Source organism: Salvelinus alpinus, chromosome 15, assembly GCF_045679555.1.
Source record: "Salvelinus alpinus chromosome 15, SLU_Salpinus.1, whole genome shotgun sequence".
NCBI classification, from domain to species: domain Eukaryota; kingdom Metazoa; phylum Chordata; class Actinopteri; order Salmoniformes; family Salmonidae; genus Salvelinus; species Salvelinus alpinus.
This window is the reverse complement of record NC_092100.1, coordinates 49,526,832-49,553,926: the sequence shown is the minus strand read 5'-3', so window position 1 is coordinate 49,553,926 and position 27,095 is coordinate 49,526,832. Positions and strand designations below refer to the sequence as shown.

General features: G+C 44.9%; 1 protein-coding gene across 1 annotated transcript in view; it reads left to right on the top strand.

The window, feature by feature from the left end:
- Positions 1–27,095, top strand: part of ccnd2a (cyclin D2, a) — a 213,541-nt gene that overhangs the window by 122,012 nt on the left and 64,434 nt on the right. Inside the window, exon 3 of the mRNA XM_071343923.1 lies at positions 16,624–16,675. Coding sequence (XP_071200024.1) covers positions 16,624–16,675 — 52 coding nt within the window. The remainder of the gene's footprint in view (positions 1–16,623; positions 16,676–27,095) is intronic.

Sequence of the window (27,095 nt, the reverse complement as noted above, 5' to 3'; positions counted from 1 at the left end):
TGCAGGACTCTAGTCGGGCCTCAGAGACGCACACCCTGTTGACGTAATGGACATAAATATTGAAAACAGAAAAGGTTGCGGAGTTGATTCACGCAATCAGCCCCGGAAGAATATGAAGGATCCGGCTTTTATGAATGTGTCATGCACACACTGTGGTATTTACAGAGAGCAAGAAAAAGATTGAACCAAAGGTGAAGCGAGAGGGGGATAGTGAGATAGATAGGGTGGGAAAGAAGGGCAGAGATAAGGACAAAGTGAGCAGTCACGTTCTGGGGAGATCCCCCCTCCCCCCCCTTCCCCCCTGGTTGGACCTTGAGCCAGGGCTGCCTGGACACACAGCCAGTGCTGTGTCATGGTTGTGTGTGATGAGCGACGGAGGATGACTCAGCACTATGAAGAGTGACAAACATGGCTGCCAGAGAGTGACACTAACTCATTTAGTCTTGTGGTAGAATTAGTGACTTTTTAGGAACTTAAAGGACAGCTTTTCTCACCTCCTTTTATACCTCCTCATACCCCCTACCCCCCAAATCATACCCTAACTCATACACCTCCTCACCTCCCCTACCCCCCAAATCATACCCTAACTCATACTCCTCCACACCACCACCTCTGACCCCTTTCAGGGGACTCCCACTGGAATCCCCAGACAAAGACAGGAGTGCAACTCCTTTTTGGGAGCCTGTTTGCACCCCTCAGTGACCCTGCCATGTGTGTGTGTCAGCCACTTGCACTCAGTTCCTGTTTGTGGAGGCCCACTGGTCCTGGCAAACACTGTCACTCAGCTTATCTCTTGTGTTTTATGTTCCACCCAGTCGGGGCACAGACAGCCCTTTGTGGCTGAGAGGTGGCTGGGCCCAGTCCAGGCCAGCCCATGCAGCTGTTCCCCACTGTTGGACATTTCCGTACTTGGTGACCCTCAGTGTACTGCCTGGGGCCCTGTGTGCTGGGGCCCGGAGTCCAGGGCTGTTCAGAGGGTTCAGGGCTGGAGAGAAAGCGGGGGAGAGAGTCTCCTGGACTGCCGGCAGTTGGGGGTGGAGAGGAGGGGGGACAGAGGAGAGGAGGGGAGGGGAGGCCAAGACATGCTATGTGGTGCTGGACTGAGCGTTGGCTCAGGGGTGGTGGTGGGGCCTGAACTTACAATGCCTCTTTCATGTGTGTGTGGAGTGTTTGACTTTGTGATTGAGCCCTGTACTCTCCCGCCACATCTTCCATTTGCTCTGAGTGAATAGCAGCCGGGGCTTAGAGGTTCTGTGTGGCCCCTGACTCTGTGTGGCCCCAGTCAGAGGAGACCTGCCCTTTCGGCAGGGTTGGGGAGTAATCAGTTACATGTAATCCGTATTTTTTATATTTTTTCTGAAATCAGTTATGTTACCAGCTAAAATATTTTTATCAGATTACAGATACTTTTGAAAAACAAGATTATTACTTCTTGGATTACTTTGACAACTTTCTGCTTTCTCAGTGATATACACCTGATTGAGTCGGACCACAAGTCAGAGACCACTATGATGACACACCAAATGCATTTGAAAGATACTTTTTGTCATCTTCTAATGCCTCTTAAAGGAAAACTCCACCCAAAAACAATATTTTGGTATTTGTTTCATTAGTCCCTTGTTGATATAGTACCAAAATGCTTTGCTTGTCAGTAGTCAAGTTTTCAAGATATGTAACTTTCAATATACAGAAATCATCCTTGTATGATGCATGCAAAATGGATGATTTCTGTATTTTGAAAGTTACATATCTTAACTTGATTGCTGACAAGCAAAACATTTTGGGACTATGTCAACAATGGATTAATGAAACAAATACCAAAAATATGGGTGGAATTGTCCTTTAAGGGGTAAGTAATCCAACGGTAACTAATCGGATTACTTTACTGAGTTTGGGTAATCCAAAAGTTACCTTACTGATTACAAGTTTGGACAGGTAACTGGTAACTGTAACGGATTACATTTAGAAAGTAACCTACCCAACCCTGCCTGTCGCCCATTACTCCAACCCATCATGGGTCTCCCTTCAGACCCCTCCACCTGAACCCTGGTGACATGGCAGCTCCCCTCACAGGAGGTTCACTGCTCTGTAACACAAAGTGCATTGTGTTTGACCCATTAAGCACTCTTAAAAGGAGCAGTCGGCGAGGGAGGCACAAAGCCACTTGCTGTGCTAGCACTGAGTGAGGAGACAGCAAGAATGTGCCCCTAGACTTGGCTAGGTAGCTTACTTCTCTTGTCGGAGCGAGAGCTTGAATGCTCTAAAAATATTGTGTGTGTGTGTGTGTGTGTGTGTGTGTGTGTGTGTGTGTGTGTGTGTGTGTGTGTGTGTGTGTGTGTGTGTGTGTGTGTGTGTGTGTGTGTGTGTGTGTGTGTGTGTGTGTGTGTGTGTGTGTGTGTGTGTGTGTGTGTGGGCTCACGTTTGTTCTTATAATTGGTCATGTGTCTGTCTGCGTGTTTGTGCGTGCGTTTTAACTTATATGTGTGTATGCTTGCGTATCTCCTGTGTGTATGTGTGTGTGTCTGTGTTTGGGTGTGAAGGTATGGGTTTTTGTGGCAGTGAGAGTGCCTACACAAATTGGACATGTGTGGTTGCATGCCTGTGTGGCGGTCGGTGACGTTTAAGATTATGGAGGACACTTTTTTTTTGAGCATGGCCTTATTTCTATTACAGCATACTGAATGACTGTCATTCATATTCCATTCACCCAGTTCAATGTAATATGGATAGGTTTAGATGATACTACATGATACTTGAGTTTTCCTTATACACATCATGAGGTTGCTACAACCTAGCCGACCAACGAAAGTTTAGAATGTAGCACTGGGTGAAAAGGGTCCATATATCAGAGGATATCTTTACATGACACGTTTTTGATATTCTGGAGAATACAGACCATTTCCAATGCATATTTGGAGTTTTGTGGATATGCACCATATCCTGACAAATTCTGAATCCAGATGTGTCTTTTAGACATGTACACTGAACAAAAATATCAATATAAATGTAAAGTCCCATGTTTCATGTGCTGAAATAAAAGATCCCAGAAATGTTCCATAAGCACAAAAAGCGTATTTCTCTCAAAGTTTGTGCACAAATTAGTTTACATCCCTGTTTATCCTTTGCCAATATAATCCATCCACCCTGACAGGTGTGGCATATCAAGAAGCTGATTAAACAGCATGGTCATTACACAGGTGCACCTTGTGCCGGGGACAATAAAAGGTCACTCTAAAATGTGCAGTTTTGTCACAACACAATGCCACAGATGTCTCAAGTTTTGAGGGAGCATAATTGGCATGCTGACTGCAGGAATGTCCACCAGAGCTGTTGCCAGAGAATGTCATGTTAATTTCTCTACCATTAGCCTCCTCCAACGTCGCTTTAGAGAGTTTGTCAGTATGTCCAACCGGCTTCACAACCTCCAGGACCTCCAGGAGTATTTCTGTCTGTAAAAAATCCCTTTTGTAGGGAAAAACTCATTCTGATTGGTTGGGCCTAGCTCCTCAGTGGGTCGGCCTGGCTCCGAAGTGGGTGGGCCTATGCCCTCCCAGGCCCACCCATGGCTGCACCTCCTGCCCAGGTATGTGAAATCCATAGATTAGGGCCTAATTTATTTATTTCAATTGACTGATTTCTATATATGAACTGTAACTCAGTATATGATACTGGGATTACTCAGAATATCACACATGGACATTTCCTTTGGCTGGATATGGATATCCTGAGATATGTGACATCCTATTTTATCTCGTCATGTTGACAACTACTGACTGTATAAACAAATAACACAAATGGGATCATGTAGTAACCAAAAAAGTGTTAAAAAATATATAAATATATATAAACATATTTTAGATTTTAGATTCTTCAAATTAGCCACCCTTTGCTTTGATGACAGCTTTGCACACCCATAATATTTTTACCCCCTATCAAGTCTCAAGGTGACAGCTAAAGTTTTAAAACCTTCAGGTGTATTTCGTATCACTGGTTGATATTTTTTTTCTTCTCACCTTTAGTTAACCAGGTAGGCCAGTTGAGAACAAGTTTTCATTTACAACTGCGACCTGGCCAAGACAAAGCAAAGCAGTGCGACAAAAACAACAACACAGAGTTACACATAAACAAACGTACAATCAATAACACAGTAGAAAAATCTATGTATAGTGTGTGAAAATGTAGAAGAGTAGGGAGGTAAGACAATAAATAGGCCATAGGGGCGAAATAATTACAATTTAGCATTAACACTGGCGTGATAGATGTGCAGATGATGTGCAAGTAGAGATACTGGGGTGCAAAAGAGCAAGAGGATAAATAACAATATGGGGATGAGGTAGTCGGGTGTGCTATTTACAGATTGGCTGTGTACAGGTACAGTGATCGGTAAGGTGCTCTGACAACTGATGCTTAAAGTTAGAGAGGGAGATATAAGACTCCAGCTTCAGTGATTTTTGCTATTCATTCCAGTCATTGGCAGCAGAGAACGGTAAGGAAAGGTGGCCAAAGTAAGTGTTGGCTTTGGGGATGACCAGTAAAATATACCTGCTGGAGCGCGTGCTACGGGTGGGTGTTTCTATGGTGACCAGTGAGCTGAGATAAGGCGGGGCTTTACCTAACAAAGACTTATAGATGACCTGGAGCCAGTGGGTTTGGCGACGAATATGTAGTGAGGGCCAGCCAATGAGAGCATACAGGTCGCAGTGGTGGGTAGTATATGGGGCTTTGATAGACTACATCAAGTTTGCTGAGTATAATGTTGGAGGATATTTTGTAAATGACATCGCCGAAGTCAAGGATCGGTAGGATAGTCAGTTTTACGAGGGTATGTATGGCAGCATGAGTGAAGGAGGCTTTGTTGCGAAATAGGAAGCTGATTCTAGATTTAATTTTGGATTGGAGATGCTTAATGTGGGTCTGGAAGGAGAGTTTACAGTCTAACCAGACACCTAGACATATTCTAAGTCAGAACCGTCCAGAGTTGTGATGCTAGTCGGGTGGGGGGGTGCGGGCAACAATCGTTATTTTGTTTTAGCATTTAAAAACAGTTTGAGGCCACGGAAGGAGTGTTGTATGGCATTGAAGCTCGTTTGGAGGTTTGTTAACATAGTGTCCAAAGAAGGGCCAGATGTATACAGAATGGTGTCGTCTGCATAGAGGTGGATCAGAGAATCACCAGCAGCAAGAGCGACATCATTGATATATACAGAGAAAAGAGTTGGCCCGAGAATTGAACCCTGTGGCACCCCCATAGAGAGTGCCAGAGGTCCGGACAATAGGCCTTCCGATTTGACACACTGAACTCTATCTGAGAAGTGGTGAACCAGGCGAGGCAGTCATTTGAGATACCAAGGCTATTGAGTCTGCCGATAAGATTGCGGTGATTGACAGAGTCGAAAGCCTTGGCCAGGTCGATGAAAACGGCTGCACAGTACTGTCTTTTATCGATGGCGGTTAGGATATCGTTTAGGACCTTGAGCGTGGCTGAGGTGCACCCATGACTAGCTCAGAAACCAGATTGCATAGTGGAGAAGGTACGTTGGGATTGAAATGGTCGGTGATCTGTTTGTTATCTTGGCTTTCGAAGATTTTAGAAATGCAGGGCAGGATGGATATAGGTCTGTAACAGTGTGGGTCTAGAGTGTCTCCCCCTTTGAAGAGGGGGATGACCGCAGTAGCTTTCCAATCTTTGGGGATCTCAGATGATACAAAAGAGAGGTTGAACAGGCTAGTAATAGGGGTTGCAACAATTTCCGCTGATAATTTTAGGAAGAGAGGGTCCATCTAGCTTAGATTATAGGACGGCCGGGGTGTTAAGCATATCCCAGTTTAGGTCACCTAACAGTACGAACTCTGAAGATAGATGGGGGGCAATCATTTCACTTATGGTGTCCAGGGCACAGCTGGGGGCTGAAGGGGGTCTATAACAAGCGGCAACGGTGCGAGACTTGTTTCTGGAAAGGTGGACAAACAATTCGAGTAGAAGCTCGAATTGTTTGGGCACCGACCTGGATAGTATGACAGAACTCTGCAGGCTTTCTCTGCAGTAGATTGCAACTCCACCCCCTTTGGCAGTTCTATCTTGTCGGAAGATGTTATAGTTAGGGATGGACATTTCTGGATTTTTGGTGGCCTTCCTAAGCCATGATTCAGACACGGCTAGGACATCAGGGTTGGCGGAGTGTGCTAAAGCAGTGAATAAAACAAACTTAGGGAGGAGGCTTCTAATGTTAACATGAATGAAACCAAGCCTTTTACGGTTACAGAAGTCAACAAATGAGAGCGCCTGGGGATTGGGAGTGGTGCTGGGGGCTGCAGGACCTGGGTTAACCTCTACATCACCAGAGGAACAGAGGAGGATTCGTTAGCTAACTAGCTAGCTAACGAAATAGCAACTTGTCGTACTAGCTAGTTCCAGTTTGTTTTCTCGTCATGAATGAAGCAGGTATAGTAGCTACCTTGTGGTATGGTTATGTGAACTAACTATATTTTCTTGAAATATCTAAAATAATAATTTAGACAGTTTGGAGGGGATCACAGACCAACGCTACCACCGCGTTGGGTCTGGACTGCGAGGGATCGCCACTGATGACTTAATCTGCACCCATCGTATGGTCCATGTTAACAAACAGGGCAGGCAGAGGTAGGGCTGTTGCGGTGACGGTATTACCACCACACCAGCAGTCAGGTCCTAATGGCCTGGTACTCAGGGCTCTGTTGTCCCTCCATCAGGTCCTAATGGCCTGGTACTCAGGGCTCTATTGTCCCTCCATCAGGTCCTAATGGCCTGGTACTCAGGGCTCTATTGTTCCACCATCAGGTCCTAATGTTCTGGTACTCAGGGCTCTATTGTCCCTCCATCAGGTCCTAATGGCCTGGTACTCAGGGCTCTATTGTTCCACCATCAGGTCCTAATGTTCAGGTAGTCAGGGCTCTATTGTCCCTCTAACCACTCCGACATCAATGCAAATGCAATAGAAAATCACATCAAACACTTATCATCAAAACAGTATGTGCTTTTATAACTCACTTAACTGTGATGATCAATTTGAAGAAAGAAGTTCAACAACAGGTTGAAATTGAGTGGAAAACATGGTCATTGTGGATGTTGTTTCAAAGCCAAACACAACGAAATGGAGAGCACTTTCTATGGTGATGTATAATTCAAAACCCCCATATGCATATTAGAGCTTTTGATTACGCATAGGCCTATATATGAGCCCATGCCAAAATAAATATAAAAAATAATGATTGTGCCGTTATACAATACACAGCCTAATAGCCTACCATATATTACACATGGCAGAAAAACTATTTTTTTAAAGGATTTAAGATGTCTTTGGTACTTAATTGTTCTAGCCTAATTCTAGTAATCGCCTTTGAGTGTGGACTGTATTATTATGCATACTGGATTGACTTGTTACCTTATGCTACGCTCCAAACGTTCTATCCATGAGTCTGGGAGAGAACGTATAGGCCTAGGCAATGCTGTTGGTTCATTGATTGTGCAGGGTTTCTTACAGACTTAGTCTACAATTTTAGTGAATTTGTATTTTGATGTTGAATAGCCTAGTAATAGGGCATTTTTAAAATATTTTCATAATTAATAGGCTGACACATTACCTTTAGCTATAGAATATGTCACCACTGTGCGTTTCCAACTCTCCTCTCTCTCCTTCATTACTTTCTCGATCGCGCAGAGAGCGGGGCTGTCAACAATTTAATGAAATATGTTTTGTTGTGAAAACATGTTGCTATCGATGTTCCCGATAATATTTGATTGGTTTCCCAACTGAAGCACTGGGTAGCTGCAGGAACAGGGTTGGAGAGCCCATGGCATACAGAGTTTGGATGGAATATCACCTGTCACCCAGCGAGAGGCTGCATGGCACCTCAAACAGTGGTTGATGCGTGGGGTGAAATAATCAAATCAAAGTTTATTGGTCACGTACACAGATTTGCTGATGTTATCGCAGGTGCAGCGAAATGCTTGTGTTTCTAGCTCCCAACAGTGCAGTAATACCTAGCAATAATAATAATTAAAAAAAAACTCATAACACATAAAAAACACATATCTTAAATAATTATTCTTACAAGCCCAGAGATTTCTATATCCTGTGAGAAAGCAGAGTTTTGATGGTTGCCACGAGGAGGATCCCAGCTGCTACTGTATTCTACTCCAGTTTTATAGCCTAAAACTGGACTAGCCTACCCAAACTGAGGTAAAGCGGCCTTCATTCGCTTTTCTAGTACATACGAATTATATGCTTTTTCCCCCTGTTCATGCACCTGCGCATTTGATAATGGGCCATTCTAAATCGAAACTAATTTTACATAATAGTAAAGACAAGATTAAATTGAGAATAGTCTTTTTTTTTTTTTACTTTTTCAAATCATCGTAGCCTATAATCGCATCATGCAGTCAGAACATATATTTTGATTTCGAATACATTCTAAGGTTTGTATCATTCACAACTAAAGAAGGCAAACAACTCTAAATCTAGTGTATAGATTTAAATAATCACTTTTACACTTAACATAGCCGCTACATATGTGCACTTGCTCGGGAATGGGAAAAATATCCTTTGTATTTTCAATTATATTCTTCTTACTATAAAATCATATAATATAAAATAATGGCACAGGACTTAACAGTGAATAATTTTTCCACATTTTGTTACGTTACAACCGTATTCTAAAATGTATTAAATCATTTTTCTCCTTCATAAATCTACAAACAATTCCCCATAATGACAAAGCAAAAACAGGTTTTTAGAAAATGAAGCGAATGTATATAAAAAAAACAGAAATATCACATTTACATAAGTATTCAGACCTTTTACTCAGTACTTTGTTGAAGCACCTTTGGCAGCGATTACAACCTCTTCTTGGGTATGACTCTACAAGCTTGGCACACCTGTATTTGGGGAGTTTCTCCCATTCTTCTCTGCAGATCCTCTCAAGCTCTGTCAGGTTGGATGGGGAGCGTCCCTGCACAGCTATTTTCAGGTCTTTCCCCAGTCTGAGGTCCTGAGCGTTCTGGAGCAGGTTTTCATCAAGGATCTCTCTGTACTTTGCTCCATTCATCTTTTCCTTGATCCCGACTAGTCTCCCAGTCCCTGCTGCTGAAAAACATCCCCACAGCATGATGCAGCCACCACCATGCTTCACCGTAGGGATGGTGCCAGGTTTCCTCCAGAAGCGATGCTTGGCATTCAGGCCAAAGAGTTCAATCTTGGTTTCATCAGACCAGAGAATCTTGTTTCTCATGGTCTGAAAGCCCTTTAGGTGCCTTTTGGCAACTCCAAGCGGGCTGTCATGTGCCTTTTACTGAGGAGTGGCTTCCATCTGGCCATTCTACCAGAAAGGCCTGATTGGTGGAGTGCTGCAGAGATGGTCGTCTTTCTGGAAAGTTCTCTCGTCTCCACAGAGGAACTCTCGAGCTCTGTCGGAGTGACCATTGGGTTCTTGGTCACCTCCCTGACCAAGGCCCTTCTCCTCTGATTGCTCAGTTTATCTGGGCGGCCAGCTCTAGGAAGAGTCTTGGTGGTTCCAAACTTCTTCCATTTAAGAATGATGGAGTCGACTTTGTTCTTGGGACCTTCAATGCTGCAGAAAAGTTTGGGTGCCCTGCCAAAGGCCTGTGCCTCGACACAATCCTGTCTCTGAGCTCTACGGACAATTCCTTCGACCTCATGGCTTGGTTTTAGCTCTGACATGCACTGTCAACTGTGGGATCTTATATAGACAGGTGTGTGCCTTTCCAAATAATGTCCAATCAATTGAATTAAAATTAAAATGTCGATGTTCCAAAGGCACACATCAGCGGCTTGTACGCGTGGAGGCCTGGAGATGTTAAACGTGTTTATTGTTCATTAACGGCAATTACCGTGAGACTGGCAGTCATTTGCATGACAATAGCCGTCTACGACAACCGCCACAGCCCTAGGGATGGGTTACTGAGGGTGTGCAACTTTTATTTTCTGTCAATCAAATGAAATACCATTTTTGCGAAGATTAGACTACGTTTGCATCTTTCCCAAAAACATGTGTTCTGATTGGAGCTCTGGATTTGCTATGCTGCATTTTTTAAACAGAAATAGCAGAGATGTGCTTTGGAAATAGCAACTTGCATTAAATATGACAATGTTTACCTTTCCGTCCATTGTATAGCCTACTACTGAATATGGTGCAATGTATGCTCAGATATGTCACCTTCAAATGAAGAAGCACAATGAGTTTTGGCGGCTGAATAGGTCAAATAATTTGGCCGCTGGACATTTCATGACTCGGACTTTGCCTATTTTTGATCAGACATACGGGGATGAATATAAAAATATCTATCATTCACATGTCAAGTAAGAATATCTATTGAAATTAAGATTTGTATTTTTTTTATATGGATAAATAAATGATCAGGTAATACAGATATGATACATTTCTGAAAATATGTGGATTCGTTCAAGCGTAAGTATGAAGTCTTAGATATGTCAGCATGTTGACACATACCATTTCTGGAGTTAGAATATTCTACAAATATGTTAGTGGGTGCACGCACATCAGTTGACAATGAGGACAAGCGTATCTGGAGCATATCTACTCCTTATAGCTTATCAAATGTCAAATATCCGGAAATATATAGATAAAGATATCCCCTGATATTTACCCTTTTCGTTGGAGTAAGTTGGAGTAATCAAGGTGACAGACAGTGACACATTCAATACAGCCTTGCACACACTTTCCTGCATCGAGCTGATCTGGGATGTAATCATTTGTCCAAACAGCTGCAAAACTTTCCATTTTGCAACAAAAACAAGAGTTTCTATCGGACAAATTCACAAATGGCCTCTTATGTTCCGTTTGCTTCTGTTTAAGAAAGGTTTTTCAACAGAATCGACAGAATGAATACACCCCTGATCACCCGTGCACACAGTTCACTTTCATAGCAGCCATATACAGCATCATCACTTTGCTCGTTGTAAATTTTTTTCTTGCGTCTATGTCCCATTATGCAAAAAAACATTATTCAAACATTGAACGTTTCATTAACTGTGAGGCGGTTTCATCCTGGGTAACTGGCACCTGCCTGCTCTTGTAAAGATGTGTGTGTGACAGTACGTGAAATCATGGACAGAATGAGTGAGAAATGAACCCAACCCACATGTTACTACCCGATGCCTGTAAAAACATCTCCAATACCTTCCCACCTATTTGTCATGCTCTTAGACACTGTATCTGCTGACCTCTGTTGACCTCTGGTGACCCCCTCTGACCTGTCTGACTGTCCACTTCCTGTCTCGGCATGTGTTCCCACCCTCCGGGCTGTAGTTAGTTGACGGAGCTGTCAGCGCAGGTGTCAACCTAAGTGGCCTGTGAAGGATGTTGATGGCTGTATGGTTTAGTGGAGGCCAGGCACTCTGTGGAGCCACGGATCGGAACTCCACACCTCCACTCTTTCGTCCCGCTCAGTTCTCTCTCTCTCTCGCTCTCTCTCTTCCATTCTCTCTCTCTCTCTCTTCCATTCTCTCTCTCTCTCTCTCTCTCTCTCTCTCTCTCTCTCTCTCTCTCTCTCTCTCTCTCTCTCTCTCTCTCTCTCTCTCTCTCTCTCTCTCTCTCTCTTCCATTCTCTCACTTTCTCACCCTCTCTTTCTCTCTCTATCCCCCTCCCCTCTCTCTCTCCCTCTCTGTCTTTGTCCCTCTTTGTCTGTCCCTCTCTCTCTCTCTGTCTTTCTCTCTCTGTCTCACTCGTTCAATCTCTCTGACTGACCAGAACATGTGGCTCATCTCACCCCATGTCAACGCTCAACGCTCACTCTCATAGAACAAAAGGATACAAGAGACTGAAAAAACAGGAGAGGAATGTGGCATGTCCTTAGTGGCTACCTCTGCTTTCCTCTACCTTTCTCTTTCTCCTGCCATTTGTTTTTACTACCCCTACACTACCCTCCTTGATGAGCTGAAACTTCGCCATCAAAGCAGTCTCAGTGTGTGGGTGTGTGCGTGCGTGCGTGGCTGGGTGTGTGCCTTAGTGTGTGTGTGTCTCAGTGTGTGTGTCTCAGTATGTGTCTCTTGACCACAGAGAGAACATCTGCTTGACAACAGCGGAGAGAGACAAAAACAGGGAGAATTCTAACAGGGCCACAAACAAAAAGCCCAGACAAAGATCCAGAGGAGATCCAGAACTCTGTTAATCCACTGATGCAGCCAGTTAGCAGGGGCTGAATGGATAGAATGGATAAGCAAACCCTTCTCCAAACAAATCCTAAAGGAGACTAAAGCACTTGACTGCGGAGTCACTTCCAGTCCTTCCTTGGGTGGCATTGGCCGAGCTGTTTACTCAGCCTTTGTACCAATCACAAATCAATGCAGCTGCTTCAATAGAGAGATTAGGCTCCAGAAACGGTGGGGGGATTCTACCTGAAGCACATAGTCTTTATTGATATCCACCTGGATAACATGTTGGCATTGCGTTAGACACACACCAAAAACAGAAAAGAGCAACATTCCAGTCACTCTGATAAAGTAGAGCTGTCTTGATATCTTCGTTTAGAGATGAGGGGCCCAGAGAATGAGGATTGGGGAAAATTAGTATAACATTGTTCACAGCATTGTTCACAGCATTGTTCACGGCATTGTTCACAGCATTGTTCACAGCATTTGTTCACAGCATTGTTCACAGCATTGTTCACGGCATTGTTCACGGCATTGTTCACGGCATTGTTCACGGCATTGTTCACAGCATTGTTCACAGCATTGTTCACAGCATTGTTCACAGCATTGTTCACGGCATTTTAGTAATTTAGGAGGCACTCTTCTCCAGAGTGACTTACAGTTGGTGCATTCATCTTAAAATATCACAGTCGTAGTAAGTAAAAGAAGTTCAGATAAAATGAAATTGTATTTGTCACGCTTCGTAAACAACAGGTGTAGACTAACAATGAAATGCTTACCTACGGGCCCTTCCCAACGATGCAGAGAAAATAAGTAAAATAATAACACGAGTAATAAATGCACAATGCGTGACGATAACTTGGCTTTATACACGGGGTACTAGTACCGAGTCGATGTGCAGGGGTACGAGGTAATTGAGGTAGATATGTACATATAGATAGGGATAAAGTGACTAGGCAACAGGATACATAATATATAGTAAACAGCAACGTATGTGATGAGTCTAAAGAGTTAGTGCAAAAAGGGTCATTGCAGATAGTTAACCAATAGCTACCCGGACTACTTAACTAACTATTTAGCAGTCTGATGTCTTGGGGGGGTAGAAGCTGTTAAGGGTCCTGTTTGTTCCAGACTTGGTATATTTGTACCGCTTACCATGTGGTAGCAGAGAGAACATTGTATGACTTGGTGGCTGGAGTTTTGGACAATTCTTTTAGGGCTGTCCTCTGACACCGCCTAGTATAGAGGTCCTGGGTGGCAGGGAGTCACCTTGTCCTAGAGAGATTTACATGGTTATCAAAATATCAGGCCAGGGTAAGCCTACATGGAACACAGCCCTTATTTGAAGTGTTTCTGAAAAACCCTATGGGAAAAATGAATGGCGGAAAAGCGATTAGAACCATTTCCCTGTTTGACCGCTAGGTTTTATGGGTATTTTGACTGATACTGTGGTACTCTATGGTGCAGCTGTAGAACTTTTTGAGGATCAGAGGGCCCATGCCAAACCTTTCAGCCTTCTGAGGGGGAAGAGGCGTTGTCGTGCCCTCTTCACGACTGTTGGTGTGTGTGGACAATGATAGTACCTTAGTGATGTGAACACCAAGGAACTTGATGCTGTCGACCTGCGTTCCTTGTAGTCCACGATCAGCTCTTTTGTCTTACCGACGTTGAGGGAGAGGTTGTTGTCCTGGCACTACACTGCTAGGTCTCTGACCTCCGGCCCGAAAAGAGTTGTAAAGTACAGAGAGTTGCTTTATAACCAATAATGCTTTGCCAAGTGCTCAGATTTCAAAGACATTTCTAAATAATAGAAGATGTTTTAAAAAGAGAGCTGGGACAATGGAGGGACTTAACTCCTAGATGTCCCCCTCACCATTCATCTTCTCCCATTTCCTGACTTCTGAAGTTGTGGGATCTGTTAGTGCCCGTTGCCTATTGAAGATCTTTGTGTTCGCACTTTATATTCACTTTGTTTGAAAAGAAATGTGTTTTGACAACTTCACATCTCACTGGCTTTCATGATACAGCACCCCTCCCTCCTTCCCTCCTTCCCTCCTTCCCTCTCCCACTCCTTGCATTCCTTCCAGGTGAAGTGAACCTGGTCTTACTGTTCAATTAAGCTCCTCTTCCTCCTTCTCTCCTCCTCCTGCGATGGATTGGGGGCTTTAACTTTCGGATGTAAGCTTAGCTCTCCGACCTGTTTTGGTTGGAGGGCCTGAGGCATCGCGGTAGGTAGCCTGGTGGTTAGAGCGTTGGGCCAAAAGGCTACTGGACCGAAACCCAGAGCTGACACGGTAAAAATCTGTTGTTCTGCCCCTGAACAAGGCAGTTAACCCACTGTTCCCCGGTAGGCCGTCATTGTAAATAAGAATTTGTTCTTAACTGACTTGCCTAGTTAAATAAAAATAAATAAATAAAATCGCCGGCCCAGATAAACTGATCACTGTGGGGAAGAACACTATGGTGTGAACATTATGTGGACAAAAAGATATGTTCCCAAAACACAAAAACTGTCCAGATGTGCGGATGATTCTATAATGTTTCATTCAGGATGCAAAACACACCCAACTGATATTGCAAGAACGTTCCCAGAACACATTTAATCTGTTCTTTAAAGGTTCCCAGAATATTTCTTTAGGTTGTGCGAACATTGTGGGATTATGACAAGAGATTGGTTCCTAAAACACTCAAACTGACATTCAGATAGTGTTTGTATCAGGGTGCAAAAAACATTCCTTTGATGTTGCAAGTATGTTGACAGAACAGCCTTTCTTGAGTTGTTTGTATAAGTTAGATACTCCGGTCAACAAAAAAACGTGTAGCTATGTTCACGGCATTGGCCTTCCATGGATGTTGTCGACTCTGGTTCATGTCTTGTACAGTGTTCACTCTCACACGCTACAGCTAGCTACGCTAAAGACGTTGGTAGCTAGCTAGAAAGTAATTTGGCTAAAAACAATGTATTACCGTGCTGATCTTCGTGGATGGGCGTCATCATGTCAGATTTGCCTTCTCTTGTAAATAATGACGCCCAGTGACTAGTGCATGAGTATTAACATACGCGACACTGTGACATCATTTGCGTGAGACTAATCATTGAGTACGGCCATTTGTAACCCCACCCACCGGACTACTTGGTTCGAGAGGTCAGTACCAGATATCAAACGAGGCTGAATATCTCACTTGGTTCCAGGAATCAAGCGGGCCATGGGCAAGTGGAAATGAAATAGGAACTGTGATATGCACGGGGTGGCCCTGCAGTGGAAAAGTGTTCTGGGAACATTATTGTAACATCAGTTGAATGTCTTTTGAATGTTAAAATAAACATTGTAGAACCTGGACAGTTTGAAACGTATAGAATGATGGCTTGTCGTTCTTAATCAGGGTCATGTTCATATAGGGACTAATGTAAAATGAAAACAAATGTTAGGTTCAGGTAGTTCCTCCCTGTTTGTGTCCATTTTCTTCCATTTGGTGCCTAATGAATGCAGCTCTGTTCTTGCATAAGTTGATGCCTCGTTCAAAAACGGTAAACTAGATGGGTTGGATTTGAGCATTCAGCCATATCACAGTTACACAGGCTGAAACTCTGTTCTTCAGATCCAGATTGTGTAATTGTGTGAACACATGAATACATGAGCTCCCAGTCACCCACACAGGGATTTTACAGGTATGATGACTCTGTAGGTTAAGTGAACGTTTTAATTCACGTGTTATTTGTTTTATCTCGTTTCAGAAAAGTCAGTAGACTACTGTCAGGGGAATTCCAATTATACTGAACAAAAATATAAACGCAACATGTAAAGTGTTGGTCCCATGTTTCATGAGCTGAAATTAAACATACCTACAAAAAGCTTATTTCTCTCAAAGTTTGTGCATAAATGTATCCTGTTGCCTAGTCACTTTATCCCTATCTATATGTACATATCTACCTCAATTACCTGGTACCCCTGCACATCGACTCGGTACTGGTACCCCGTGCATAAAGCCCAGGACCTCCACTTCACCTGCGGGATCATCTGAGACCAGCCACCCGGACAGCTGATATAACTGAGGAGTATTTTTGTCTGAAATAAAAACCCTTTTGTGGCAAAAAAGTCATTCTGGTTAGCTAGGCCTGGCTCCCCAGTGGGTGGGCCTACGCCCTCCCAGGTCCACCCTAGTCATGTGAAATCCATAGATTGGGGCCTAATGAATTTATTTCAATTGACTGATTTCCTTATATGAACTGTAACTCAGTATAATCGTTGAATCTGTTGCATGTTGAGTTTATATTTTTGTTCAGAGGAATAGGACTTTCCATGCAGTTAACGTCATCAGTCTGATTGATTTGATTCCTCAACTACAAAGTCTTGAGAATAGTAAACTAAGTTTGAGCAGTACTTTCTTGGAGTTTATAAAACGGCTGTCAGTCACTCAGTTTATTTAATGGTGTCTTTGTGTTTGTTGTTCTAGGAGCGTTGGAGCGAGTCAGGAATGGTGGTTGGTTGGGTGTGGCTCATCTCAGGTAAGACTTAACTAGCTCTTGTGGTTTACTTTGTACATTTGAGGTGCTGCTTTCACATGGGAAGGCTACTGTTTTCAATGAAGACATTGTAGCACAGCAAGATCTTGGGCTTTTTGGGTGATGCATGTGTTGTACCGTCAGGAAGAAATATAAGAAAGTTTCCCTGTATCTGCAGATTCCCTCTGGCAATTTGATGAGCATCTGAGAAATAGAATATCCTGAAACACTAGACTAGTAGTATACGAGAGGTGTAGATGATATAGGATAGAATAAAGTATTGCGTAGTGATTGTGTGTGTGTGTGTGTGCACGTACTCTAGTGCACGTATGTCATTCTACTTCCCAGAGTATACACTGAATGCCTACAGTATTCTTAGATACCACCTCGTGTTGTTGACTATAGATTGGGGAAGGCTGTTTCTGCACTGTTGTTTTGATTGAAACCAGTCTCTCCTGCTTGTCTATCTTGCGCTTAGGAATGAGGTTCAAGAGCTTTCTTATACATCTGTATAGCCGTGTTCACTTATGGTGGTTTCAAACTCAAATCTAGCATGACTCTAGTCTTCTATCTACAGGGATGGAAAGTTCTGTTCATGTGCAGCATTTTTGGAAATAACAATGAGTATGTCTATAAGAAATGAAACTGTCTGTATTTTTGATTGTCACTTTACATCATGTGCGAGTGTTAGTGGATAACTATTTCATATTTCCACGAAGCCTACTTGTTCACGAGTCGATAGTGGCTGTCGGCAGATTCTTTTAGTATACACAGTTAATGAATCGAGAAAGGAATTTCAACACCATCTATATACCCGCTGAGATCTCATTCTTAACTCTGCCAAACTATTACAGAACATTTCAGATACTCCACAGTCGTTGGTCAATTGATCAATGACAGTAGTCCGATTCGCCAACCGGTGTATTTTTTCATGTCTTTAAATGTCTTCATGGAGGCTGGATTGCATGGGAGCCCGTGCCCACTTTGAAGGTAAAGGTCATATGATAATCTATTAGTGGTCACATATGTTGTTGTCATTTTCACTATCACAAATGATACCAGCACTGTGTCTTTCTTTCTAAACCACCGAAACTCCACAGGCTTTATTTCCTGTAAATGGCGGTCAGGTGATTTCTGTCCCATCCGCCACTCTCATGTCTCTTTTTTTTTTAAACATTTGATGTTATACAGCAGTTATACAGTCTTTTTCAATACATCAAGGACCATCCACTTTAAATAGAAGTGTCCTGAAATAATTTGTCGCTCGGGTATCAAGCTGACAGGCCTAAGTAAACATTTGCCGCTTGTCTTTGGGTCATAACATGACAAACAGACACATTCCCTTGTATTACACCATTGCCTGAGTCTCTTGGCGAGGAACCGGATTTCTCTTGGTCCCTAAGATGAGGGGTCTATGGATGGAGGCATAGGACAGACACCCAGTGTGTCAGGTCATCCCTCAGTGAAGTGGTTCTGCTCAGAGTGACTCGACACTTTGGACATGTGCTAGCACACTTGTGCTCAGATACGTTTGGTTTTTGGATTAGTCTCTGCAGCAGCTGCCTCCCCACAGCTGACTGACCAGGGCTCTAGAACAGAGGTTGAGCTCAGGGTGCTGGATCCCCCCCCCCTTATCTATTCCACACCAGCCACCCTGGGCAGTCGCTACTGGGTGATTCCTCACAAACTAGAAAAAGCTCAGGATTTGGGGGGGATTTTCACAAGATGTAATCCATAGAAGGGTCCTTTGGAGAAAGAATTGTTGACAAATATTTCACATTTGCATTTTAAAGCAATTGAGGACTAATGAAATGAAGTTGGAAGATTTGTGACATTTTGGACATACCCAAGCCTCCTCTAAGACTCCATAATGTTTCATCTGTAGATGCTACGGAGCAACAAATGTCTGTCAAAGGAAGCTGTAAAGCATAGTGATATGAGTAGTATTTTCATTTCAATAACACTTTCATTGATGAAAATATATCCTTTTTTATTTGCCTTTTTTTATATACAGTATTACGTTATATATTTTTGAAAATAAATTTCTCCGGTCCACTGTGCCTGACTGTCTCCCTTCCTGTCTGTCTTTCTCTGGTTATCTCCGTCCTGACTCTGGGATCCGGTGCTAAAGTCAGAGTTCCAGAAAAGATCAGGATGAGCAGCACCAATAAAGGCCCCTCTGTTAGCTGCTCGTCGCTAGCTACACTCTGGTACCACGTCATCAATGACAGACAGTCTGCCAGGTTAGCCCCCGGTTTGTCTCTAGCTCGGTGGCTAAATAAAGGAAACATCTGCTCCTCTGCAGCACTGCTGGCTGCACTAGATCCAGACAGACAGGGCTCGGAGGAGGAAGAGTAGCTCGTTGTGCACGTCAGTCAGGTCTGCAGCAACTGCTGCTGTCTTCCCCTCATCCCGCCTCAGCCACCACCAACCCCTCAGTCCCTCTGCCCCCCCCCCACCACCATAACAGCTGCCGCCCCTGGATCAGTGTAGCAACAACCATCTCTCTCTCTCTCTCTCTCTCTCTCTCTCTCTCTCTCTCTCTCTCTCTCTCTCTCTCTCTCTCTCTCTCTCTCTCTCTCTCTCTCTCTCTCTCTCAGCAAAGACATGCCTCTGCACATGCATACAACAGTTAACCCTAGCCCAAGAAGTGGTGCTCACTCAGCTGTGCGTACATACAAGTGAGTGCGGGTTTTTGCTGTGTATCTTGAAATGGTTAGGTGGGCCCCCGATGAACATCGGTTCTCACAATGGAAATCCCCCATTCAATGAGTGTGAGGAGAGAATGAGAGAAGAATGGGGTGATACTCATCCCATTGTAGTTGGTACACCTTGGACAGGGAGCTAAGACACAGGTAGACTGGCAGAGGGAAGAGCTCGCAGATTTGAACCGGATAATAGAACATGTCTGGTCGTCTGCAGCAGCAGAATGTCCCTTGGCCCTACAGCTGTATTGAGCTCAGTTTTGTGTCGTAGTAGAAAAGTCTCTTCATTCCAGAGTCAATAGACTCAAAGACAGTTCAGCAAGCTTTCAGGAGGCTAATTGCATGTTAAACGTAGAGCCGTAACCCAAACCTGTCAAGATGTGACTTCAGGTAGATCCCTAACCATAGCGAGGGCTATTTTTCTCACAGATCCTTGTCATAGATATCTGTAACAAATCATTGCTAATAAGCACGTGTAGCTCGTGAATGTGACTAACATGTCTTCTGAGTGATGCACTACATCTAGGCCACTGGGCTGTTCTACACATTACATCCTGGGGGTATGGAGATATGGAGAACAGAGGCTGCGACTGTGAGAATAATACCCAGGGAGGAGGTCACAATCCTGGGAAGGAGTGGCCGTAAAAGAGGCCTGTCTTGGAACTCTTGGTCCTATCCTGTCCCCTCACCCGGGTGGACACAGAAATAAACTAGTGTGGGCTAGCACTCTCTCTGTCTCTCTCTCTCTCTCTCTCTCTGTCTCTCACAGCCTTTAAAATAATAACCCCATCAACTGAAAGGGAAAAGCAAGATCTGTTCTTCCCAGAGATTGTGGTGGGAAGAATCAATGACTTCCTCCTTCTTTCTCCAGGGACGGGGGACAGAGTCGTTGTTCCCTGAGGTCCCATAGTATTAATAGTGCCTCTGATAAGCCAGTGGTGTCACAGCATCTTGAGTTGTTGTGAGAACCTCTTGATATAGAATCAAAGAGATCTCAGGGAATACATTTCCCTGCCTCCTTCCTTCATTTGTTCAGCCCGGTGAGCTGTTCACCATGTCACTCGTACAATACTATGTGAGTCTGCGTTGACAATGCGTGACAGACACACGAGTGGTATATCAGGGACAACCTGACACTGGGTATTCTGTTGGGCTGTGACAGATTGAGCCGCGGAGCTCTGGGACAGTTTTAGCCACTTGGTGACATGCTCGGAAGCCAGGGTAGCGTGAGGAACCTGTCTCAGACATTGCTTTGCATCTACCTTTGCCGCATACACAGGTCACAAAAGGATAGCTACAGGCTTTCTGCTGTGCAAATGACGTATTGGCCCTGAATGCACAGGAAATACTGTAGCAATCAATCAAATGTATTTATAAAGCCTTTCTTACATCAGCTGCTGTCACAAAGTGCTGTACAGAAACCCAGCCTAAAACCCCAAAGAGCAAGCAATGCAGGTGTAGAAGCACGGTGGCTAGGGAAAAACTATAGGAGGCAGGAACTTAGGAAGAAACCTAGAAAGGAACCAGGCTCTGAGGGGTGGCCAGTCCTCTTCTGGCTGAACTGACCACTCATCATGTGAGTTGACTCGGTTCAATACCCTATTCACAACAATACACTAGTTGGATAATAATGCTTGCTGAAAGCTGTCAGAGGGAGTGGAGAACGATTGTGCAGATTTAGAGTCAACTCAACAACAGACCCACTCAGCGTCGGCTTACTGGGGAACTGATTTATGCCAGGGAAAGTGACTTCTTATTGCAGATTTTTCTGAGATACTTTTTTCAGTGTTGTTTGATAGACTGCCTCAAATAGGTTCCCTGAAAAGGGACCATGGGAAAAAAATTGCTGGAGTTGAGAAATGCTGGGAAAATACTGAGAGACGGACCGTCGTTGGTAGTGGGGCAGGGCATTGTGGGACCGGACTAAGAGAGTTGTTGGTCCTCATGCGTGAGTAACTAGCCGGTGAAGAGAAAACATGGAGGAATGGATGCGAAACACAGGCCAACTATGACCAGCTGCAATTCCATCTAAGATCAGTTTCCATCTTGTTATGTTTGCTTGATTTCCTTCAGAGATGAGATGTGCTGCGGTAGGCAAGGTTGTGTTCAGCCGGCTCACTGGGCAGAGTCCCCTGACATGGGCATAGGAGCGGGCGCCCTCATCATGCATACCGACATACCAGGCTGATGGGGGCCGGTCCCAGTGCGAGGGCCAAGCGGGGAGCCCACCCAGGGCAGCGGGCCCTCCCCTGCCCACCTTCCATGTTCCATCAGGGCCCGGCTCAGGATCAAGGGCAGGCCATGTGTCGGGGGATAATGATTGCCTCGGCCATGCCATCCCTTTCATGCCCCGACCCCAGAGTCCACTTTCAGCTAATGCTATTTCCTGTAGATAAGTGCAAACATTCTCCTGTTCCTTTTTTTGTTGTTGTTGTGGTTTTGGTAGGGGAGGGGTGGGGTGAGGTGGGGTGAAAATATGTGATTGAGTGGTTGGGGAGCAGGGGTGAATACATGATTCCCTGTGAGATTCCTTCATTACCTGATTTGACATTATTGCACTAGTAGTGATCGTAGTCTCTCTGAGATGTTTTTGTAAGTGTCCACGGCTAGCTGGCACTGTACTCTACATGCCTGTCTGTCTCAAAGAGCTTCACTGTTAGTAGCCAAAACCTGTTGCCCAGTTGGACCTCCATCGCTCTGTCTGTTAAGTGGCTTAATCAAGCCTGTATTACACGATTATTTTACTCACCCAAGACCTCCAAAATTGTTTCCAGCTTCGAGGGAGATCAGTCAAGATATTCGGCAGGCTTGATGGGAACGGGCCTTCTGGTTTGCTACAGCGCTGCAGCTTGACCTCCCTTCCAAGTTGAAGCTGGGAAGAGCACGGCACACATATTTCGTAAGCTTTTTATTATCCACATGATGACCCTATATACAGGTCATCCTTATTATGTTATTGTCCGCTCCTCATTAAAAGCACCAAACACCAAAAATAAATACAAATAGAAAAACTGCAAAGGACTTCCTTGTTCAAGAATGTGTGTGTCATCATCAGACTTACTAACTGAGTGCAGTGAGTTCAGGCTTTGTGAAAATGCTGCGCCACAATGTTGTGCTAATGTCCTCTCTCTCTCTCTGTCTCTCTCTCTGTCTCGCTCTCTGTCTCGCTCTCTGTCTCGCTCTCTGTCTCGCTCTCTGTCTCGCTCTCTGTCTCACTGTCTCTCTGTCTCTCTGTCTCTCTCTCTCTCTCTCTCTCTGTCTCTCTCTCTCTCTGTCTCTCTGTCTGTCTCTCTCTCCCTCCCTTTTTCTCTCTCTCTCTTTCTCTCTCTCGCTTTGTATGAGGATAACAGTCTGTCTGCTAACTGGGGATATCATAGGGCAAGGGAAGCGGGTCAGGCACATCCGTCCACGTGCCCCTGCGATCCCAATCATTCATAAATCCACCAGCCGGCCAGATTCATATCCTCATCAGACCCGCCATCCGTCTATTATCTCTCTCTCTCTCTCTCTCTCTCTCTCTCTCTCTCTCTCTCTCTCTCTCTCTCTCTCTCTCTCTCTCTCTCTCTCTCTCTCTCTCTCTCTCTCTCTCTCTCTGCCTCTCTCTCTCTCTCTCTCTCTCTCTCTCTGCCTCTCTCTTTCAATTCAATTTCAAATTAAGGGGCTTTATTGGCATGGGAAACATATGTTTACATTTCCAAAGTGAAATAAACAATAAAAAATGTACAGTAAACATTACACTTACAAACGTTCCAAAATAATAAAGACATTTCAAATGACATAGGATGTCTATATACAGTGTTTTAGTAATGTGCAAATAGTTAAAGTACAAAATGGAAAAATAAACATAAATCTAGGTTGTATTTACAATGGTGTTTGTTCTTCACCGGTTGCCCTTTTCTTGTGGTAACAGGTCTCTCTCTCTTTCTCTCTCTTTCTCTCTGCCTAGCTCTATCTCTCTTTGCCTCCATCTCTCTGCCTATCTCTATCTCTCTCTGTGTCTATCTCTCTGCCTATCTCTATCTCTCTCTGCCTCTATCTCTCTGCCTATCTCTATCTCTCCCTGACTCTCTCTCTCTCTCTCTGCCTCTCTCTCAGCCTCTCTCTCAGCCTCTCTCTCTCTGCCTCTCTCTCTCAGACTCTCTTTCTCTGCCTCTCTCTCTGCCCAGCCCCCCTCCCTCCACACACTCTCTGTCTCTGGCTATTACACAGGGATTGTTGTCACACACCTCTGGGACAGCACCTTGTACTGGTGACAGCTCTCTCTCTCTCTCTCTCTTGTTTCTCTGTGTTTCTCTCTCTCTCTGCTCTCTCTCTCTTTGTCTATCTCTCCCTCTCTCTGCCTCTCTCCCTCTCTCTCTCTCTGCCTCTCTCTCTATGCCTCTCTCTCTCACTTTCCCTGACTCTCTCTCTCTGCCTCTCTCTCAGCCTCTCTTTCTCTGCCTCTCTTCTCTTGCTCTCTCTCGTTTCTCTGTTTCTCTCTATCTTTCTTTCTCAGTGTTTCTCTCTGTGTTCCCCTGTATTCTCTCTATTTTCTCTCTCTGTGTCTCTTGTCTGCTTGCTTGCTTGCACAGTGCAGCCAGAGTGAAATTCCCCCTAAGTCATCTAGCACAGATTCCACTTCTCAGCAGCCCTAACTCACCAGAATGTAAATAGAGCAGAGTTTTTCACATTACTTCACCGCTTATTTTTAGTCGCAGAACAAGAGCAGTCAAGGATGTGCCTCTGCAAGCCCACGTCTTATCAGCAAAAAAGAAAACACACACAACAAAAAAAAATACAATTATAAATCAAACGAAACATGAATGCCCTCATATAGGAAGTGATGCAATGATGTAGCCTCACGGTAACTGTAGCTGGCCAATTATAGCAGAGGGGAAAAATGCTCTCTCTCTCTTACGTCACAGATGCTCATGTATTCTTGGTATGGCACCAATGTTACGTGTCAACTTTTACTATGGGACATTCCCATCTAGAGAGAGGTTTTTAGAAGTATGTGAAAGTGGTGTTATATAGGACTAGTAGTTGGATGTGATCAATATGAATTCTCTGTCATAGATGGGTCCATGTAGTACTGGATACAGTATCTGTGCTGTCTTGCAATTGGGCTGGGGCCAAGAACATGGAAGGGGGAGGGCCAGGTCCTGCAGGCTAGAGGTGTTCCCTACCTGGTCTCCTTCCGGCAGGATTACCTTCAGCTGCAGCCCTGCATCCTGCAGACACCATGGACTGAGACTAGGCATCTCTCTACCTGGCAGTGAATACACAGCCCCCCCCTCCCTTCTTGCTCTCACTGAGGATGGGTCCCAAATGGAATCCTATTCCCTTTATAGCACACTGCTTTTGACCAGGACCCATAGTGCACTATATGGGAATGGTGGTGCCGTTTGGGACACAGGCACTGGCTCTCACCAAAGAAAGGCCTTTTTCCAGCTCATTCTCCGATCCACTTTCTCGTCTGTGCACCTCAACAACAAAGCCAAGGGAAAGAAAAAATATAAATTGTTGGCCACAGTCATTTTTCTCTCTCTGACTTACTCATTTTGCAAAAGTAGAGGATTGTGACTGAGAGACTGAAGCAAGCTTTTACATTTGTCCGTTGTACTTTTAGAGGTGTGACTTCAAATCGACAACGTTGCCCAGTGTGTTAGAATTGTTTCCTGTGTTATCATCTAGGTGAACGACTGGTTCTTAGAAGCAAACTATGTATTTGCGCTTACCTCACCATTTCAGGAGGTGCGGGTTACACGGCCTAGGTTTAGATGGCTACATTGTCTCGGTGGAGGTGGAGACGGGGCCTTTTGTTTGAGATGGAGAAAATCGCGGTGGTGAAGCGTCCTAGTTCAACGCTGCCATTCAAAGTGATGACTCAGGGAAATTTCCACTGTCTGGTTGACACTTGACTTATGGTGCGCGAGCTCTGAGATGATTTCTCAGCCACAGAAACAGTGAGTCAGTCCGTTGCAAATTGGAACCCAACGCGGCCAGAATGACACTTTTCATTTGATGGATTGGACAGTTTTGAAATGAGCAGTAGTACTGTTTCTTACACTAACCTGTCTATTTGTCCTCCAGTTGTTGGTCTTGAGCTACACACACCTCCTGCTTGGCGGTGTCCCCTCTCACACAGTCAGTCTCTCTATAGTGAGAGGGTCCAGTGGAGGGGATCAGCCCCAGCTACTTCCTGCTTGGCGGTATCCCCCCTCACACAGTCAGTCTCTCTCTATAGTGAGAGGGTCCAGTGAAGGGAACCAGCTCCAGCTACTTCCTGCTTGGCGGTGTCCCCTCTCACACAGTCAGTCTCTCTATAGTGAGAGGGTCCAGTGAAGGGGATCAGCCCCAGCTACTTCCTGCTTGGCGGTGTCCCCCCTCACACAGTCAGTCTCTCTCTATAGTGAGAGGGTCCAGTGAAGGGAACCAGCTCCAGCTACTTCCTGCGTGGCGGTGTCCCCTCTCACACAGTCAGTCTCTCTATAGTGAGAGGGTCCAGTGGAGGGGATCAGCTCCAGCTACTTCCTGCTTGGCGGTGTCATCTCTCACACAGTCAGTCTCTCTATAGTGAGAGGGTCCAGTGGAGTGGATCAGCTCCAGCTAAGATAACTCTTTGACACTTCCCTTCCTCTCTGGTAGCTGGATGGGCTGGAGATGCTGCTTCCTTCCCCCTGATACAGAGAGAGGCCCCTGGGGGCTGGTCGTGTCCTGTAGAGGGGGATGCTGCTACTGTACCAAAGCAACAATGAGGAGGACTGCTCTGCTTCCTGCTCTCCTCCTGGAACCACAGAGATTACATCATGCCTGTGTGTTAGGAAGGGAGAGAGGGTACGAGAGGGTAAGAGAGGGACAGGACCATTACCAAAGCGGAGGTGCGTTCACTTGGTGAGGCCAGCCTCAGGCCTCCAGAAGGCTTTGATCAGCCCTCTGCTCTGCCTCCAGTAGGGCAGGGAAATATCCTATCTTATTTTAGAAACATAGATGATTCTTTCCCCCTTCACAATCTAATAAAGCAATGAAAGTAATAAAGTGAATTAAGGCCTCGGCTGAATGTGCCTCACAAGAGCTCTTTATATCTATCTGCAGTAAGTATGGGGCCCAGGGTTGGCAGCATGCGCTGCTGGCTGCACACAGGAAGCTCGACAGTCTCCAGCAATGCAAACCAGCTCTGTTTAACTCTGTGCAGCAATACCAGCAAGCCATCCATATACTTTCACTGGGCCGCTTTGATGTTGAGCACTTTTCAACGCACTTTCATCTCCAACTGAAAGGCATCCATTTCCTCCGTCGTTCTCTGGAGGTTATAGAACGAGGGAGAGAAACGCTGGTGTGGTAAAGGAAGGGAAGTAAGAAGAAAAATGCCTGCCTGGCTGAGAGTGGTTTGAGCACGTGCAAGGCCACGCTGCCGGAGCAGCCAGAGAGAGTGATCGCATCGAGGGCCGCAGAGGAATCTCTCTCTCTCTCTCTCTCTCTCTCTCTCTCTCTCTCTCTCTCTCTCTCTCTCTCTCTCTCTCTCTCTCTCTCTCTCTCTCTCTCTCTCTCTCTCCATCTCTCTCTCTCCATCTCTCTCTCTCCATCTCTCTCTCTCCATCTCTGAGGCCTTTTCTTGGAAGGAGGATACAGTGAGTCCCGATGTAGCTACAGTACTTTACTGTCTCTGTGCTGTGCTCTCTGGCCACCCCATTGAACTGCCAGCTAGTAATCAATTATAAGCCTTGTCATTGGGGAGG